Source organism: Rhagoletis pomonella, unplaced genomic scaffold (assembly GCF_013731165.1).
Source record: "Rhagoletis pomonella isolate Grant_MI unplaced genomic scaffold, Rhpom_1.0 Rhpom_scaffold_00008, whole genome shotgun sequence".
In the NCBI taxonomy this organism is placed as follows: domain Eukaryota; kingdom Metazoa; phylum Arthropoda; class Insecta; order Diptera; family Tephritidae; genus Rhagoletis; species Rhagoletis pomonella.
Genome location: NW_023458562.1, coordinates 22,028,186 through 22,044,675, shown reverse-complemented (window position 1 = coordinate 22,044,675; position 16,490 = coordinate 22,028,186). Strand labels below are relative to the sequence as shown.

The following is a 16,490-nucleotide window of genomic DNA, read 5'->3' as shown; positions in this document are numbered from 1 at the left end:
AAAAGAAAGAACCAAACAAATATTTGTATGAAATTATGTTAAATTACAAAGAGTTCGTATTAATTTTCTCACTTGTGCGCATCTTCAGCGGTCTTCACAGCCTGATTTACATCAACGAGTATCTTCTTCGACGACTCCAGCGCACGCTGTATGGCCTCGGCTTCGGTTGTATTCTCGGGCACCACGCGTATGGTCACCTTGTACAGATTCTCGAAGAGCAGCGGATACTTGGTAAGACGCTGCAGCACCGCCGGCAGCAGATCTTTCAACTGTAGACGTCGGCATGCCTTATGCGATTCGGCCTTACTCAATAGCTTCTGCAACTGTTCATCCTTGCGTCGCTTCTCTTTGAGCGCTTCCAAAGCGATTTGTTGGCGCGCACAAAATTGTGCCGCATATTGGCACAGCTCATCGCCCGACTTGTCATAAAACATGGTGGACAGCAGATCGCCGATGTGTGTGACCACATGATTGTGTTCGAGGCGACGCTGCTTCAGTTGTTGTTCGAAGGTCGAGTGTATTTCACGTAGTGAAAGTAAAGCGGGCGGGAAGAGCAGCATTAAGTGTTCTTGGGTGAGCAGATTGCTCTCTTGCAGCGGTAAGAGGAAGAGACGCTCCAATAGCTTGAGAATGCGCACATGACTGCGCTCGGTTTGGTAAATTTCTGTGGCGCAAGAAAAATATAGAAAAAATGGCATAGATAAAAAGTTGAAACTTTCGCAAACCACTCACCATTTATAATCTCCTGTCGCTTCTTTTCTGCATCGGTGAGCGCAGCTAATATTTCGGCTGTAACATTTGAACTCCAATCGGCCTCGTTGAGATCATCGTCATCGTCACTCTCGAAATTCCATTGTCGCTGACCGGGTTGGCCGCTGCCTACGCCACCAAAACTGCTGCCCCAAAAGCTGGTGTTCATCGAGCTGCCACCAATGCTTCCATGAAACGAATCCTGATGGCTGTGCTGGTGCATGTGATGATGCGGTGTAGTGTGGTGGGCGTGCATGCTGTGATGATGTGTAATTGGATGGCCGCTGGCGGTGGCGGTTGCACCACCAGCGCCGCCCATTTGTTCCATTGAGGTGCTGGGACTCTCAGAGCCGCCACCCGAGGAAAGACTAGAATTGGAACTTGCGGTGTAATTGGAATTGGAAAGACCAACATCGGTTTGCTCATCGCTGAGGAGGGAGAGAGGAAGGAAAGAGAAAATGGAATATACTTTTTATATATGTACATACATGCATTTTGTAAGTGATTATAAAATTTAATAACAAATATCTACATGGAATAATGTATATAAAGCGATGCAAATATTTCTACCATCGATGATCAGAATTTGCCTAGGCATAGTAGATCAAATTGCAATATATATATGTATGTACATAAGTTGTACAATTAACTTAAGTCAACATAAGCACAACGATAAAATGCTAATCCTAAGTCGAATTTTTTTAAAAACATTTCGCTACCTATAGGTGAAAATGTGCCAAGTCCACCTTTTTTCAAAATTTAGCTTTCGATGCAGAATGACAGATAATGCGTACATCGATTTTAGGTAACGATTTGATGTAAAGTTTTTAGTGTTTTGTATATTTCGTTTTATTTTTGTTTAAATTTTATTTCAGTTTTTTCTACTTTGTTAAATTTCAAATTTTTTTAATTTTCTAATTTTTATTTTATAGTATTATTTTATATTATTTAATTTAACTTTTTATTTTATTTTGTTTTATATTTTTATTTCACTTTATTTTATTTTTATTTGTTAATAATGTTTTATTTAAAGTTTTTATTTTATTTCGTTTTATTTTATTTTATCTTATTGAATTTAATGTTATTTGTTTTAAATGACTTGATTTTATTTTTTCTACTTTGTTAAATTTTGAATTTTGCGTCAACTTTTATATTATTGTTTTATTTATATTATTCAATTTTATTTTGTTTTATATTTCTATTTTTCTTTATTTATTTATATTTATTAATAATGTTTTTTTATGTTTTTCATTGTTTTGATTTATTCTATTTTATCTAATTCTATTATTTTTATTAAATTTTATTTTATTGAAGTTTATTTTTATTTAAAATTTCTTTGGTTTATTTATTTTAAATTTTGGTTTTGTTTTATTTTATTTTATCTTACTCAATTTATTTAGTATAATATTTTTTAGTTTTGCTATAATTTTTATCTTATTGTGCTCAAAGTTGTATTTCATTTTACTTTATATTTTATGTATTTATTTTTAAGTTTGTTCTGAGCTCATTTCGGTTTATTTATTTCGATTTGAGAAGTGTTTACTTTTTTGTCTATTTATTTTTTATTTAGTTTAATTTAATTTAAATTATTTTAATTTTAATTCAATTACATTTTATTTTATTTTAATTAATATACTTTTTATTATGTTTTTTTTTGTTTTATTGTATTATATTCCAAACTGAATTTATGGTATAATATTTTTATTTTATTCTATTCTAAATATTTTTAATTTACAATAAGGTAAAGTTCTCAATTTAACATTTTACCAGAGTTGATATTTTAAGAATGTTTTTTTTTTGGAATGTTATAGAATTGATTATGCTGCAAATAAATACAAATACAAATTCTTTATGGTCAAGTAAAAATAAAGAAAATTTGATTAATTAGATAATACAGTTTTGAAAAAATATGTCCGTATTTTTTTTTAAGAAATATTTATATTTTTTTCTTTTAACTAGTATATTCTCAATACGATTATGCTTTTATTAAGGAAAAATATTTTTCAATAGGAAAAAAATACATATTTCTAACTAATAAAACATCAAAACTAAAATCTAGTTTAATAAAAATGTAATCCTTAATAGTTTTTTGTTCTGCGGTACGCACACTAATACTCGACCTTTTAATTTTTGCATGTTTTGGCACGCATATAGGTATTCTACACTTACTTGTCATAGTGATATCCGAGTATTTCCTTAAAGCTTTTGCTCCGCGTATAACGTATTTTACTCTTCATTTTGTTGGCGTTTTTTCACTTTGCACTGTTCTCATTGATTTTTTATGTTATTAAATGTTAATATCTCGCACAAAATTATCTCAAATTTTAGTTTTCAATTAAAATCTGCGTCAGTTTTTGCATAGTTTTTCGCTACTACAATCAACTTGGCTTTAGCGAAATCTGATATTTTCAATGTTTTAAGATAAATATGTAGATATTTAGATTAGCATGTTAAAATCTTCAAAATATTTTTTTTTTCAAAACGATTTTTTTTTTCAAACCGATTTTTTCTGCCTATACAATTTTATCAACTGCACAAAAAACGAATTACTTAAATTTTGCAAATTGCTCCTTTATTATTACACCTTACGCTGCTGCCTGTGCGACCGTAAACGCAAGCCTGTTGCTAACAATATTCGATAAGATACTGCCACAAAAAGGCGAACGCTTGAAGCTGTCACTGGCTGTTCGATCGAATGAAGGATTCAAAGCCACATAGCCAAGTCAATGACGCTACTGCTATACTGAGCCTGTTGCTTGCTGCTGCTGCTGCTGTGCGCACTTGTCAGCAGCAAAACTGACTCTAACAATTTACCGTGAATTTATGCTTGATAAAATTGTAAGAGTTGCCGCAGGTGGTAACCCGGTGACCCCGCGCCGTTTGCGACAGACAGCTGTCGTCGCCGGCTTGCCATGCACCAACCCAAGCGCACGCCGGCACACGAGCAGACACACTCAAAAAGGCACACATGCCCACATACATATGAGCTTACATATCGACACTTGCCTGTACCTTTCCCCGACTCCCACTTCGACTCACGACTCTGACCCTGTCGCTGTCTCTGCCGCTGTGCAATAATAATGTCGGTAACAAATGTAATGCAAACATAAGCTTGGCATTTATAAAACAGTTCTGCAAGTGCTGACTGACTATTTTGCTTTCTACTGGATGAACGTCTGTGTGTATACATACATATGTATAATGGTACATACATTTGTATGTATAATGGTACATACATATGTATGTATACCTAGTCCTGGTCGTCGTCTTATCGAACGATAGTAATTCAAAACTAGTGGCCTACTTAGAGGCGCTGCAGCAAGCAGACACAGATAGGATCGGATATGAGTGGCTGTGTGTGTGTGTGTGCATTGTTGACAAGGAAATAGTGGCAGCGAGAGAGGTCGGCATGCCGAATAAAATTATACACGCGCGCAGGATCTTACACAAACACACAGAGACCCACACACATACGCACGTACAAGTATTGCTGGTTTTAAGGTTATGAAGTCAAGTGTATTGGCTCAGTTCGTAATGAAGTGCATACGAAGCGCTTGGAAATTATATGAATTATATCCCACACATACGTGTACACAGCTTGTAAGACTTTCTCGTAAACATTTTCATACAATATGTAAGAGCGCACACGCACACAAAAACACCCGCTTTTTGGCTCATATTGCGAAGCGATTGCTTATGCGATTGTGTAATGCAATCAGTTGCATTGTGTTATCTGTTTCTGTTTGGTTGACGTGTGTTGTTTTTGTAAGGGAAAATATTATTACTTAGTGGTATAATTCCGTTTAAGGTCAATTGCGCTGCAGAACGCACCTTTATTTTTGCTACTTCGCGGTGTAGAAAATATTTGCGTTTCCTTTTAGCCATTTTTATTCCCAAGCGTTTGCTAAAATAGTCTGCAGCATTGACTTAAATACAAATAATAATTGGCACAGTGAAACTTTTCTCTACCGAGAGTTAAAATTTTTGCGGAAAAATATATATGTATAATAATTTGTATGAAAAAACTACATATCCAAAGCAAATTATTTTTTAAATGGCAACCCTAGACAAAAAGCGCTTTGTGTTTAATAATTTCTTAAATCTTTAGGTTTAAAGTAAGTTTAAAAAAATGTTCGCGGTCTTATTAATTTGTTAAGACTTGCCTTAGGTGGCAAATCAATTTTTTTTATGTAAGTGGAAATTCAATTTTATCCGAAGTCGGTAAGGAACAACTACACAATGTAGTCTACGAAAAAAAATGTCAAGGCAAAGAAGGAGAAAACTGCAGCAAGGTTTACATTGGCACAACGAAGAGATCGCTTGGAACGAGAATAAACGACAAAAACTAAGCTAGACGCCAAAAACAACAAGAGTACCACAGCATTAGCGCAACACCTGACGGAAAACAAACATACAGCTGATTTTGACAATGCAAAGGTTTTGGACGTGGAGAACAGAGCGAGAAGAAGGATGACATTAGAAGGGTTGCGCAAACAACAAAAAATAACTGAAGCAATGAACTTCAAAGAAGACGTAGAAAATAAACTGTGCTTATGCGACTGCAATTACACACAATGTCTGAGGTTTGACGATGAAGGATGTGCAGTGTTGTTTAACGTGTCTTAATGTTTTTAAATATGTTTAATTAATGTTGTGATAACTTTATTGCTTAATATTAAAGTAAGTAAGTAATTAGTGTAAAAATATTTTTTATTGTCTTATTTGCTCCTTGTAATAATTATTCGTTATTATTATGTTTTTCGTATTTAAAAATATATAGACTCCCTGAAGAAGACGCGAATATGCGTCGAAACGCATAGGAGAAGAAATAAACACTTGTTTTATTCAATATAACCGGCCAAAAAGCTCCAAACCCTTCTTCAAATCCAGCGGGCGAGAAAAGCCAAATTTATCAACCAAAGGTAAAGAACAAAGAGAGCTGAATTTTGGATACCTGCAAAACTGATACTGCAAATAGAGTGACGTTGAGTAAAACGCTCGTTCATCTTGAGCCGTTCCAGACTAAATGAGGTTTTAGACCTAGACGACCTAGTATCGTGCGACTTCTTCAATCTGATATTGAAAAGTGTAATACGTGCTACCTTCGTGCCGAGGAAATAGTAGCAACCCAATAATGTGAGCTAGGAGCCTAACCGAAAAATCTCACGTGACGTGGTACCTGATCGACGAGTACCGAAGAAGATGGAATGACGAACTCTATGAATCTTCTGTTGAAAAGATCATACGGCACGTCACGAATGGGATGACAACGAAAACGAGGACTCCAGCGAGCACAATGGAAGGAGCAAGTGAAAAAGAACCTCTCTACACACTGAGCCAATTTCGCGAAGAAGAGAGTCAATTGGCAAAGTTTTTTTTTGGTCTCTACCCAAATCAACAAACCATTGTAGTGCTAGAAAGGAGAAGAAGAAGCGAAGTATAATAGTTAATTTTGAGCCAAATGTCTGGCACAACCCACTGTGCCGCATAATGAAGTTGTGGGAAACGCTTGCTGTTCTTGGAATTAAGGGTATTTGCTGCCAATAGTGAGCCGTAATTTGTAAATTTTCTGTCAACAATGACAAAGCAGCAACTGCCGCATGTGGACACACATACATGGACAAACATATTCTCCAGTATTGTTTTTTTATAGATACAGCTACTTGTTAATCGATAGGCAGGCATGTTTGGTTAAGCAGACTCGCTCGCCAACAGTTGTTGTTGCTGCCTCTGGGCTGTACAGGCGCCTAAATATACTTAAGTTGCTAAAACTGCATTTTGCGTTTGTTTGTGTATGAAGGTGTGTAAGGTCCCCCAGGTTGTTGTAACTAATATCCGGTCAATAGCATTTAGTGTTAGAAAAATATGGCACTGGGAAGGAGCGGTTAGAATGGGAGCGCCCGCAGCGCAATGACGACGAGAACGGGCATAGAAGTGACGAGCAAAACAGGTGAGCAAGAATGAAAGAGCTAATGGAGCGATGAGCTAAGTGCTAATTGGCCAAACGGATGATAGAGGATTTTTTGCAAAAGTGTGTGGCCATTTCCCAACCCCAAACGCATTTAGCTTAGCGTCTTTCTACTTTCGTTGCTGAGCGCACATATCAAATGAAATGAAAATGGAAAACTTTTCATAATTTTCCACTGCTGCGCTGCTGTTGCTGCAGCTGTTGGTTGACATTGACTCTGCGCGCTCTCTGTGACACAGTCAATAATTTAATTAACATTCTCATTGATTAAGTACGCGTTTATGTGTGCGCTAAAGTGTATGCTACACATACTGATACATATCCCTGCAGAAAAAAAAATAATCTATTGATAAAAACTAACCCACTTGTAGTTAGCTTTTTTGCGGGATTTCTATAAAATATATAACTTGTAGTTAGCTACAAAAAGCTAACTTCAAATAGTTGACAAGTAATGCAGGAGTAATGAAGGAGATTGTTTTCTTTAAACGCGTTTCCATTTAAATATCCTGCACTTCGCAAATACTTTTTCGAATTGAGGACAAATAAAAGGAAGATCGAAGTTTCATATTATCATTTTGAAGTTATGTCTGACGGAGTTCGAATATGGGACCACCTGCAGCAGGATATGGAAACAAATATAAAATGTAATGAAATAAAGTAAATAAAAAAAAAAATTAAAAAAAACATTTTGTTTTTCCTATTGATATTATTTTATGTCCAAAAGTAGTTAGCTACAAGTTAGTTAAGTCAAATGCAGAGGTAACCACCCTTGACTACATCTAATGCAGAGGTAAACCACCCTTGACTATTTCGCGGCCATCGCCATAGAAATATAGTTAGTTTTCATCAAAGAAAATATACAGATAATAAGTGACTTTTAGCTCCTTCCTAATCAACTTAAAGTTAGCTTACAGTTAGATACATTTCTTGTAGGGATGTGTGTAGTTTGTAATCGATTGCACATAATCACACTTGCACAGTTTTGCATATACTTGTACTCATACGGACTATAAGCTGTGTGTTATTGACCCACTTTGCGGCGCTTGCTGGCTCACAAGATAATTAAATTCTTATTGACCAAATTATGTGTGAAATTTACAACTGCAACTACAAGCAAACTCATTAAAATAATAATGCCAACGAAGAGGCTCGCGTATGTTACCAAAGGCGCTGATAAGTATGCGTTAAAGTCAGCGACCTATAGCAGCCTGTTAAGCGCTCACACAAATTGACATTGGCAACGGACGGTTGGGTGCGTGTGCTGCTGCGGGTGTGTGAATGTGTTGCCTTCGAAAACTTCACAAATGCTGCATTAATTATTATTGATATGCAAGTGCCATGTTGATAATAGGATTATGCTGACAACGCAGCCGGTTTGATTTGCAATATTTTTGGTATTTTTCGTATTTTTGTTTGTCTGTGGGGCGGCGCGCCTAAAAGGTAGCCAAGATATTATTAAACATGTTGCTATGTAATTTAATTTATTCGTGTTTTGATAACATTGTAATTTTTGCGCTAAAATATAATGCAAAGACCAGACATCAACGAGCTGTGAGAGAGAGTGAGCGAAAAGGTGTTTACAAAGTTGCTCGCAAATATGCGCACTTACATTTGTACATACATAAATATAGGCGCATTGAGTGAAGTGACCAAGTGTTCTGTCACGAATTTTTGGCGCGCAAGCCGCAGTATACAAATGGCTGGACAAAAATTGCACGACTATGTTGCTAACTTGCTCAGCTACTAACTTAGAAATAATGTAGATACCATTGAGTTTAGTAACTATGCAGAGAAAGGGGCAATGGAAAAATTTAACCAATGTAGTCCAAAAAGTTTGATACGCGTTTGCTTGACAACATAATTCTTCTTACATTGGAATTCTCACCATTCATATTACGAATACCTAAAACTGGATATTTAGAAATTTTTGCCAGGGAACAAAAATAACCCTTAACTATAAGATTTTTATTTTTAATTCCTGCAAAATCGTTATTTTTATTTTTCCAATCAAGAATAATCGTTAAGTTTTTTACAATCACTTTTAACCTTTATGCGTTTTTACGACCGATTTAAATCTTTTGATCTAAAAAATTTATATAAAATAAAAATTAATAAGTTATAAACTAATAAACAGTAAAATATATTTTTAAAACAAACTATCTAAGTATGAACCAAATCGGACCATAACTACGAGGTTTTCAAATATCTCGACTTCTGCGCCACCTATTTCATCTTTCATATTGCATTGTCATCGGGATATGAGGTAACTTTGAAGTTTAAAGGTTATAGCTCATCGAGAAGTTGGTGAAATATTGATTGCGAAATTCCAGTTTTTCAAAATAACGATAAAAAATTTATCGAAAAAATAAAAATTCAAAAACAACGCTTATTCTTTATTAAAAAAAAAATTAAATCCTTAAATAACTGTTAAATTTGATCAGAAAAATAAAACTTAAATTTTAACGTTTAAATTATAATTTTTATTATAACGACTAGCAAAAATCCGGCGTACTTCACCTTATAAGCATTTTTGTGTTGTTACTGCCTCCCGAAACTCCTATGGCTTCATACATAAAACATGAAATAGATTTGAGATTTTCAAACAAATTTTCGATTTATAAAACACACCTTATTTTTTATGAATAACGGTGCTAGTTAATCTATTTTTGAAGGTATTCAATCATGGAAATTCAATTAAAAATCTTCTAACTCGATTCTACATATTGTGCACTTTCTTTAAAGGTGTATCAATTCAGTATTTACCTTACCTTATCACTTTAACTGAATACAAATTTTTCAACTGTGCGGCAATCCGCTATCAAAATTATTTTTGGGAGTAAAATTTCTTAAACCTCTTTAGTTGGATACCCGTATTGCAATATTTAACTTATTTTATCAATTAAATCAAATTAAAATTTTCAAACAGATGGCAACCTTCCACAAACATATTTCCGACTGTAAGCCTTCTTCCACTGACAGCCATATTACAATACTTACTTTATCTTATCAATTTATTTACACTACAATTTTCTAACAGGTGGCAACTATCTATTTTTTTTCTTCTCTATTTTAAGTTAGACATTTAGCAGCGCATCGGAGAAAACTGAATTTGATTCCATGCATTAGTTTTCGAGTGATGCGCGCACAAACATACAGACAGACAACAATTTTAGAAATTATTGATTTGGCTGTAATAAAAAGTCCTAATATTAATTCTTCCTTAATATATATATTGTACAGGCATCGCTTGTTACAACATTTTACTTTTTTTTCGATGAAACCAAGTTTTTCTTGTTGGCCTTGTTTTTTCAATTTGAAGTTTTTGGTGGCAGAGTAGCATTTAAAACAATTAAAAGTAATTTAAATGCAAATATTTATTCCATCAAAAGGCCTTTCCAGAGGTTTAGGGGTCCGAGGAAGTTGATTTCGCAATTTATTTCTGCCTACAATGGCCGCGGAATGCGCTGTGGTGCAAAAAACGTGGAAGGAACATGAAGGAAAATGTTTCTAAAAAATGTTCCTTCGCGTCTTTTCGGCACCAAAATGCACTAAATCGCACCCAGCGTCCGTTTTTGTAAAAATGAATGGTAAAAGTGACTTGCAGATTCAAATTCCTCGTACCCAAAAATCCTCAGCAAGGCCTTTTTATGGTATAAATATTTGCATTTAAATCAATTTTAATTTTTTTGCTGTTCTGCGACCACCAAATTCAACTGAAGAAAAGACGCATAAAATCGCCAACCTGGGAAAACTGAGAAATTACTTTTCAATATACAATCCAAAATTTCAGAAAAACTTGGTTTTATCAATTCCCCTGCCGACTGCCTAAGAGTGTAATGCGTTAGGGAATAGAAGGCCAAGTATCGCCTATAACGCCTCTCCAGAAATTGCAACGACGATAGCACCTTTTGTTTAAATTTTCAGTTCTAATGGGGAACAGGGGTACCACTTTGGCACTCTCTTGCGGAAACTGTTCAAAAATAACCTTAGGACAATCCTCAATTTTATCCACCATGCTGTATGTTTTTATGGACACTCTTTCGAGGTCTATGTTATAGCAGCGATACTTAGTTGTTACTTAAGCGCTGAGTTCTTTACCGTCAGACAGTGGGATCTCCCCGCACATTTTTAGGAAAAACGTGTTGACGTGGGGATGGAATTTTTCATATGTAACATTTATAATTCGCACACCTGGAGCTAAAGTGACAATTCAGAGAGGGAAATATAATTGATGGTACAGATTCAACGCAATTAATACAAAAACAGGTACATATAACATTAGTTTCAAGAAAACTACGAAAAATGTGCATGATTGATTTTTTTTAAAGCATACCTCCCATACAAACCTAACCTCAAAAATGACTTAAATATGCTTCTAATGATATTATAAGGGAACGTCCAACATATTGGCGCAATACAACCTAACCACAATAGCCTTAGGCCTAATTTCAGATGAGCACTAGACCGTTCGTTATTTTAACTATTTTTTTAAATATACAGTTTGCCGGGCGGAAAAAGATGTGTTTTGGTCTAAAAATAAGCTGTGCAAAATTTTATTCGAATATGATAACTCTAAGTACTTGCGCGTTGCATTTGAAAATTTAGAAAATCATATGCATTCTGGGAAAAAAATTTGTAACAAAATAGCTGAAAGTCGTGAATTTTATAGTCATTTGCTATGTAAAATAACTCACACAATCTGAATATGAGGTCAAAAATTAAAAAAGTAGAATACGTTTTAAGAATTTGCGAAATTATCGTTTTTTTTCAAATTGAGAAAACAGCATTTTCAATTTTTTCCAAAAATATCCGGTTGTGATTATCACACCACAAAAAGATCTCCACCAGATTAAAGGTCTTTGAAATCTCTACGAACCTGCTATACAATGTTTTGCAATCAAATTATCAGTTTAAGGGTTATCTGCCAATTTATTAGTGAAATCGGACACAATTTTAAGTCGCATCGTTATTCTACTGTGAATTACACCTAAAAGCTGCAAACTTTTTGTTCTTATTTTTATGCTATGTTAAAGCTTATTTAATTTCAAAGTATATAGATCCAAATTTTTTGCAAATCGATTTGAAAATAGAAAAGTTATAGCAAATTTAGTAAATGACATTGGATTCAAGCAACGTATCGATACTGTACAGCACATTTGATTGTAAAATAAATTAAAATATCATTTCCAGGGGCATGTTATGCACATCGCAATTAGAAAAACAGCTGACAATAGGTTTGTTTCATTAAGCAATAGTTTTAAATATTTTTTAACAATTGTTACAAATTATCATGCTTTGGCTAGCAAAAAAGTTGATAAAATAAGATAAATTGAGATAGCAAAATAACATTTGATTTTTAGATAAGGTTTGGAAGTTTCTGCGGGATACATTTATACTTGTAAAACTGAAACAATGGTACTTATTGAATGTGTTAAGGATTTATATTATGATCCTTATTTTCAAGTAATACTACGCTCAAAATAATGTCTAATAACCGCTTGAAAAGCTCTTCTGGTCAACCTAGTGCCCAGTAGCCAAATTCAATAAAATGTGGCCAAATTTGATAAGAAAAGAATATTTCAGAGAAAGCTTGTGAAAAATAAAACTATATTTCATGATTTTTTAATAAACAAGTGCCGATTTATTGTGTGATGTATATTTTTTTCGATATGCTTCTACAAATTGAAGCACCAATTGTTTTTGCTCCTCATTTTTTGTCAATATTCGATTGTAATCTTTCATAAATTTAACACCCCGCTCAGCTGTGTCATTTACAACGAATACATCTCGACAAAATGCGAGAGCGTCTATATAATCTTCATTTTTTCCCCATTCGGATGGATCCATCCGTAAGAGGTCAGAAGACAAACCAAAGGCAACGAAGAAATTTTTAGTTTTGTAGGACACGAAATCTTTAATAGTTTTGCCAATCAAGAGAACGGGATTTGAAATTACTCTATCTTCACTGAATTTTACGTTTGGCTCGACTGCTTGCAGTGCCTTCACCATTTCTCGTTTTTCCTCCACTGGCACATCATTATCAAAAAACGCTAAAGCTGTTGTCTCCGGCATTAAGTACCATAAATGACTTTTGAACTTTTTCAAAACCGCATTGGATACCACTGCATCAGTTTGGGCGTACTCAATTGCATTTTGTAAAAATTTTAAATCTTGCATTGGAGTCTTAATGGGATTTGTGCACTAGTACCAAGCTTTCATATAAAGGCGAATGAGGAAAATGCAAATATTTCGTAAACTAATAAATTCTCTTGGCGTCAGTTTGAACTGTTCTCGAAAAAGAAATATCTTCAGACAATAAATAGCTTGCGACATAAACCGCGCATGGGATGTTGGACCGCATGTTCGAAAATCACCACTAGTACCTCCTAAAAATGCAAATGCTAGCTGAAGCAGCTCCTTGTAATCCCCGCGAATCTGGACTTTCTGAAGCTCGTACGTACAAAAATGTTTCATGTCTTCCCAATGCAGCTCTGTTATTTTTGAACGAACAATTTCGTCTTCAAGTCGACTTTTAAACATATTATGGTTGAGGTTGTTCCATTCAGCAGCAAACCGATTAAAAATTGAAACTTCTGGTGCGCTGGAGGCTAAATATTTTGTCTCGAAAACGTGCCTCAATACGATTTCGAAAATGTGGTGGCGACAAGCAAGACTAATCGAGATTTCGCCCGAGATGCTTTTGCAAGAGAATTGATGCTCCATTTTTTACGCCCGTATTTACGGAAGTGGTATCAAAACTCATACCACCAACTCGATCAATGAGGTTCCATCTGATTAAAAGATCGCGAACAGCGCTCGCGATATTTTCACCAGTAGTGGGATTTACAACTGCAGCGCTGAGAAATTTGGACGTTCCTTGATAGCTCAAGAGAATAGCAATTCGCTCCACTCTTTGCGTGCCAACTATGTCTGCCATTAATTTTCCGTCCCAATGAACGACCACTGATCTCCCATTCCTAATCTATGTATGTATGTACATATAAAATTATTGCACAAAAATGCATATATTAAAAACTAAAAGTAAACCCAGTAAAAATCACTACAGTTACGTTTTCATTAAACTCCGCTATAGAAGACTCAAATCCACGTTGGCGGTTCTTTTTTTCGTTGTTCATATATTGATGAGCGATTGATCACCAATTCGTCCGCCTCAACACCAAAAGCTTCAGCTGCTGCAACCAAAATATGTACTGCCTTCCCGGAGGATACTTTGGCATCGTCCAGTAACCAAAATAATTTTTTTTTGTTCCACATCATATGACAAAGCTTTTTTTACCGTCAGTATAGTATATTTTATTTAAAAGAAAACATTCGACATTTGCTATTTTGTTTGTCCGTAAACTATAGGCTTAAGTTCTTCTTTAAAATGTCTACAGATACATATGTATATTTCTTCCTGGAAAATTTTATTCTTTATCCTGTAGAAACTTTATCTGTTATTTTTCTCTCTAAATTTATCCCTTTTCTATAAATTTTTTTGCAGTTTTTTCGTATTAAACCGCCAAGCCGTGATAACACGTAACAATTGTTCCAAACTATTACAAACTATTGCTTAATTAACAAACGGTTATTAGACATTCTTTTGAGCGTAGTATTACTTGAAAATAAGGATCATAATATAAATATATAACACATTCAATAAGTACCATTGTTTCAGTTTTACAAGTATAAATGTATCCCGCAGAAACTTCCAAACCTTATCTAAAAATCAAATGTTATTTTGCTATCTCAATTTATCTTATTTTATCAACTTTTTTGCTAGCCAAAGCATGATAATTTGTAACAATTGTTAAAAAATATTTAAAACTATTGCTTAATGAAACAAACCTATTGTCAGCTGTTTTTCTAATTGCGATGTGCATAACATGCCCCTGGAAATGATATTTTAATTTGTTTTACAATCAAATGTGCTGTACAGTATCGATACGTTGCTTGAATCATTTACTAAATTTGCTATAACTTTTCTATTTTCAAATCGATTTGCAAAAAATTTAGATCTATATACTTTGAAATTAAATAAGCTTTAACATAGCATAAAAATAAGAACAAAAAGTTTGCAGCTTTTAGGTGTAATTCACAGTAGAATAACGATGCGACTTAAAATTGTGTCCGATTTCACTAATAAATTGGCAGATAACCCTTAAACTGATAATTTGATTGCAAAACATTGTATAGCAGGTTCGTAGAGATTTCAAAGACCTTTAATCTGGTGGAGATCTTTTTGTGGTGTGATAATCACAACCGGATATTTTTGGAAAAAAATGAAAATGCTGTTTTCTCAATTTGAAAAAAACGATAATTTCGCAAATTCTTAAAACGTATTCTACTTTTTTAATTTTTGACCTCATATTCAGATTGTGTGAGTTATTTTACATAGCAAATGACTATAAAATTCACGACTTTCAACTATTTTGTTACAAATTTTTTTCCCAGAATGCATATGGTTTTCTAAATTTTCAAATGCAACGCGCAAGTACTTAGAGTTATCATATTCGAATAAAATTTTGCACAGCTTATTTTTAGACCAAAACACATCTTTTTCCGCCCGGCAAAACAAATTTTAATTTTAACGAACGGTCTAATGAGCACTTTAAGTCCGGATTGTTGATTTAAACATATTCATTTTCAGATCAAATTATTTAAATTTAAATGCCCAATGTAGGCTATTTAGGAGGAAAATTACAAATTGGAGGACAAGCGCGTTCAAACATTTAGCAAGACGTGTGAGCGTTAAAGCATTTTTGCACGTTATTGCCAATAATACTGAAATGTCCGAATAATCCCTTATCATGTCATTGACATTCAAGAGCAAATGTTTTAAATATTTTGATCTAAGTGAATGACAGTGAACGCATCTTTATGACTTGCATGATATTTTTGTTCAAGAAAATGCATAATCCTTTAGATTTATCTTAAAAGATTTGTTTAACGGAAGTTGGCTTTTACGGAATACGCAACGAGTGTCATCGATAATGCTAAAAACAACATTTCATTTAGATTGATGTAACCGAACTTTTGGAAATAACGTGCATTTTTTTTACAAAATTAATAAAAAAAAATTTAAAAAAAAACATAAAAAATTAATTTTTTTTTTTGTGTGAAACGGGCAGCATCCCTGTCCCGTTCTTTAGAATTACAACTGACATACATACTTACTCCTTATTTCCGTATTTAACAACGCACAGCCAACTACACAGATTCATATGTACATATGTAGGATTAAATCAATATGTGTGTCACTTGTCACGCATACAAAGGCAAAATAAATAAAGCATTAAAGTCATAGCAGTAAACCAGTGAAAGAAAGTATGTACAAGAAACAAAAGACAATAAAAGTACTACAAGTACTGGCAAGTTGAAATTTCGCTGCTTTAATGACGAAAATTTTTACTTCATTACTGTCCTTTTTGCAACATAATAAAATGTGAAATATTTCCATTTGTTTTGTAAAATTGGGTTGGAGCGCTTTGTAAAACTCGCTCCTGGCTTAGAATGGCTTTTTGCAGATATGCTGTCTATATAGTGCGGGTGCTTGAATGTTGCTGTCTTACGAGTAAAAGGCAAGCATTAGATTGGCGTCAAAAGACTGACACTCAAAAGCTGGGGGAAAGACTTTCAGTGCAAAACTGTGGAGAGAACATAAAAAGTTCAAATGGCAGGCGAGCACTTAAGAGATTGCAACCAGGATACGGTAGTTAGAAGCAAAAAAATGGGAGGGAGCTTGAGGGGATAAACTAAATTTTATACATAT

The 16,490-nt window shown here is 34.2% G+C and overlaps 1 protein-coding gene across 10 annotated transcripts in view; it reads right to left on the bottom strand.

Moving 5' to 3' along the window:
* Positions 1-16,490, bottom strand: part of LOC118744410 — a 397,231-nt gene that overhangs the window by 72,046 nt on the left and 308,695 nt on the right. For all 10 annotated transcript variants that reach the window (XM_036477417.1, XM_036477408.1, XM_036477411.1 and 7 more), the window contains 2 exons: positions 733-1,178; positions 73-664 (listed from right to left, as the gene is read on the bottom strand). In XM_036477417.1, coding sequence (XP_036333310.1) covers positions 73-664; positions 733-1,178 — 1,038 coding nt within the window. The remainder of the gene's footprint in view (positions 1-72; positions 665-732; positions 1,179-16,490) is intronic.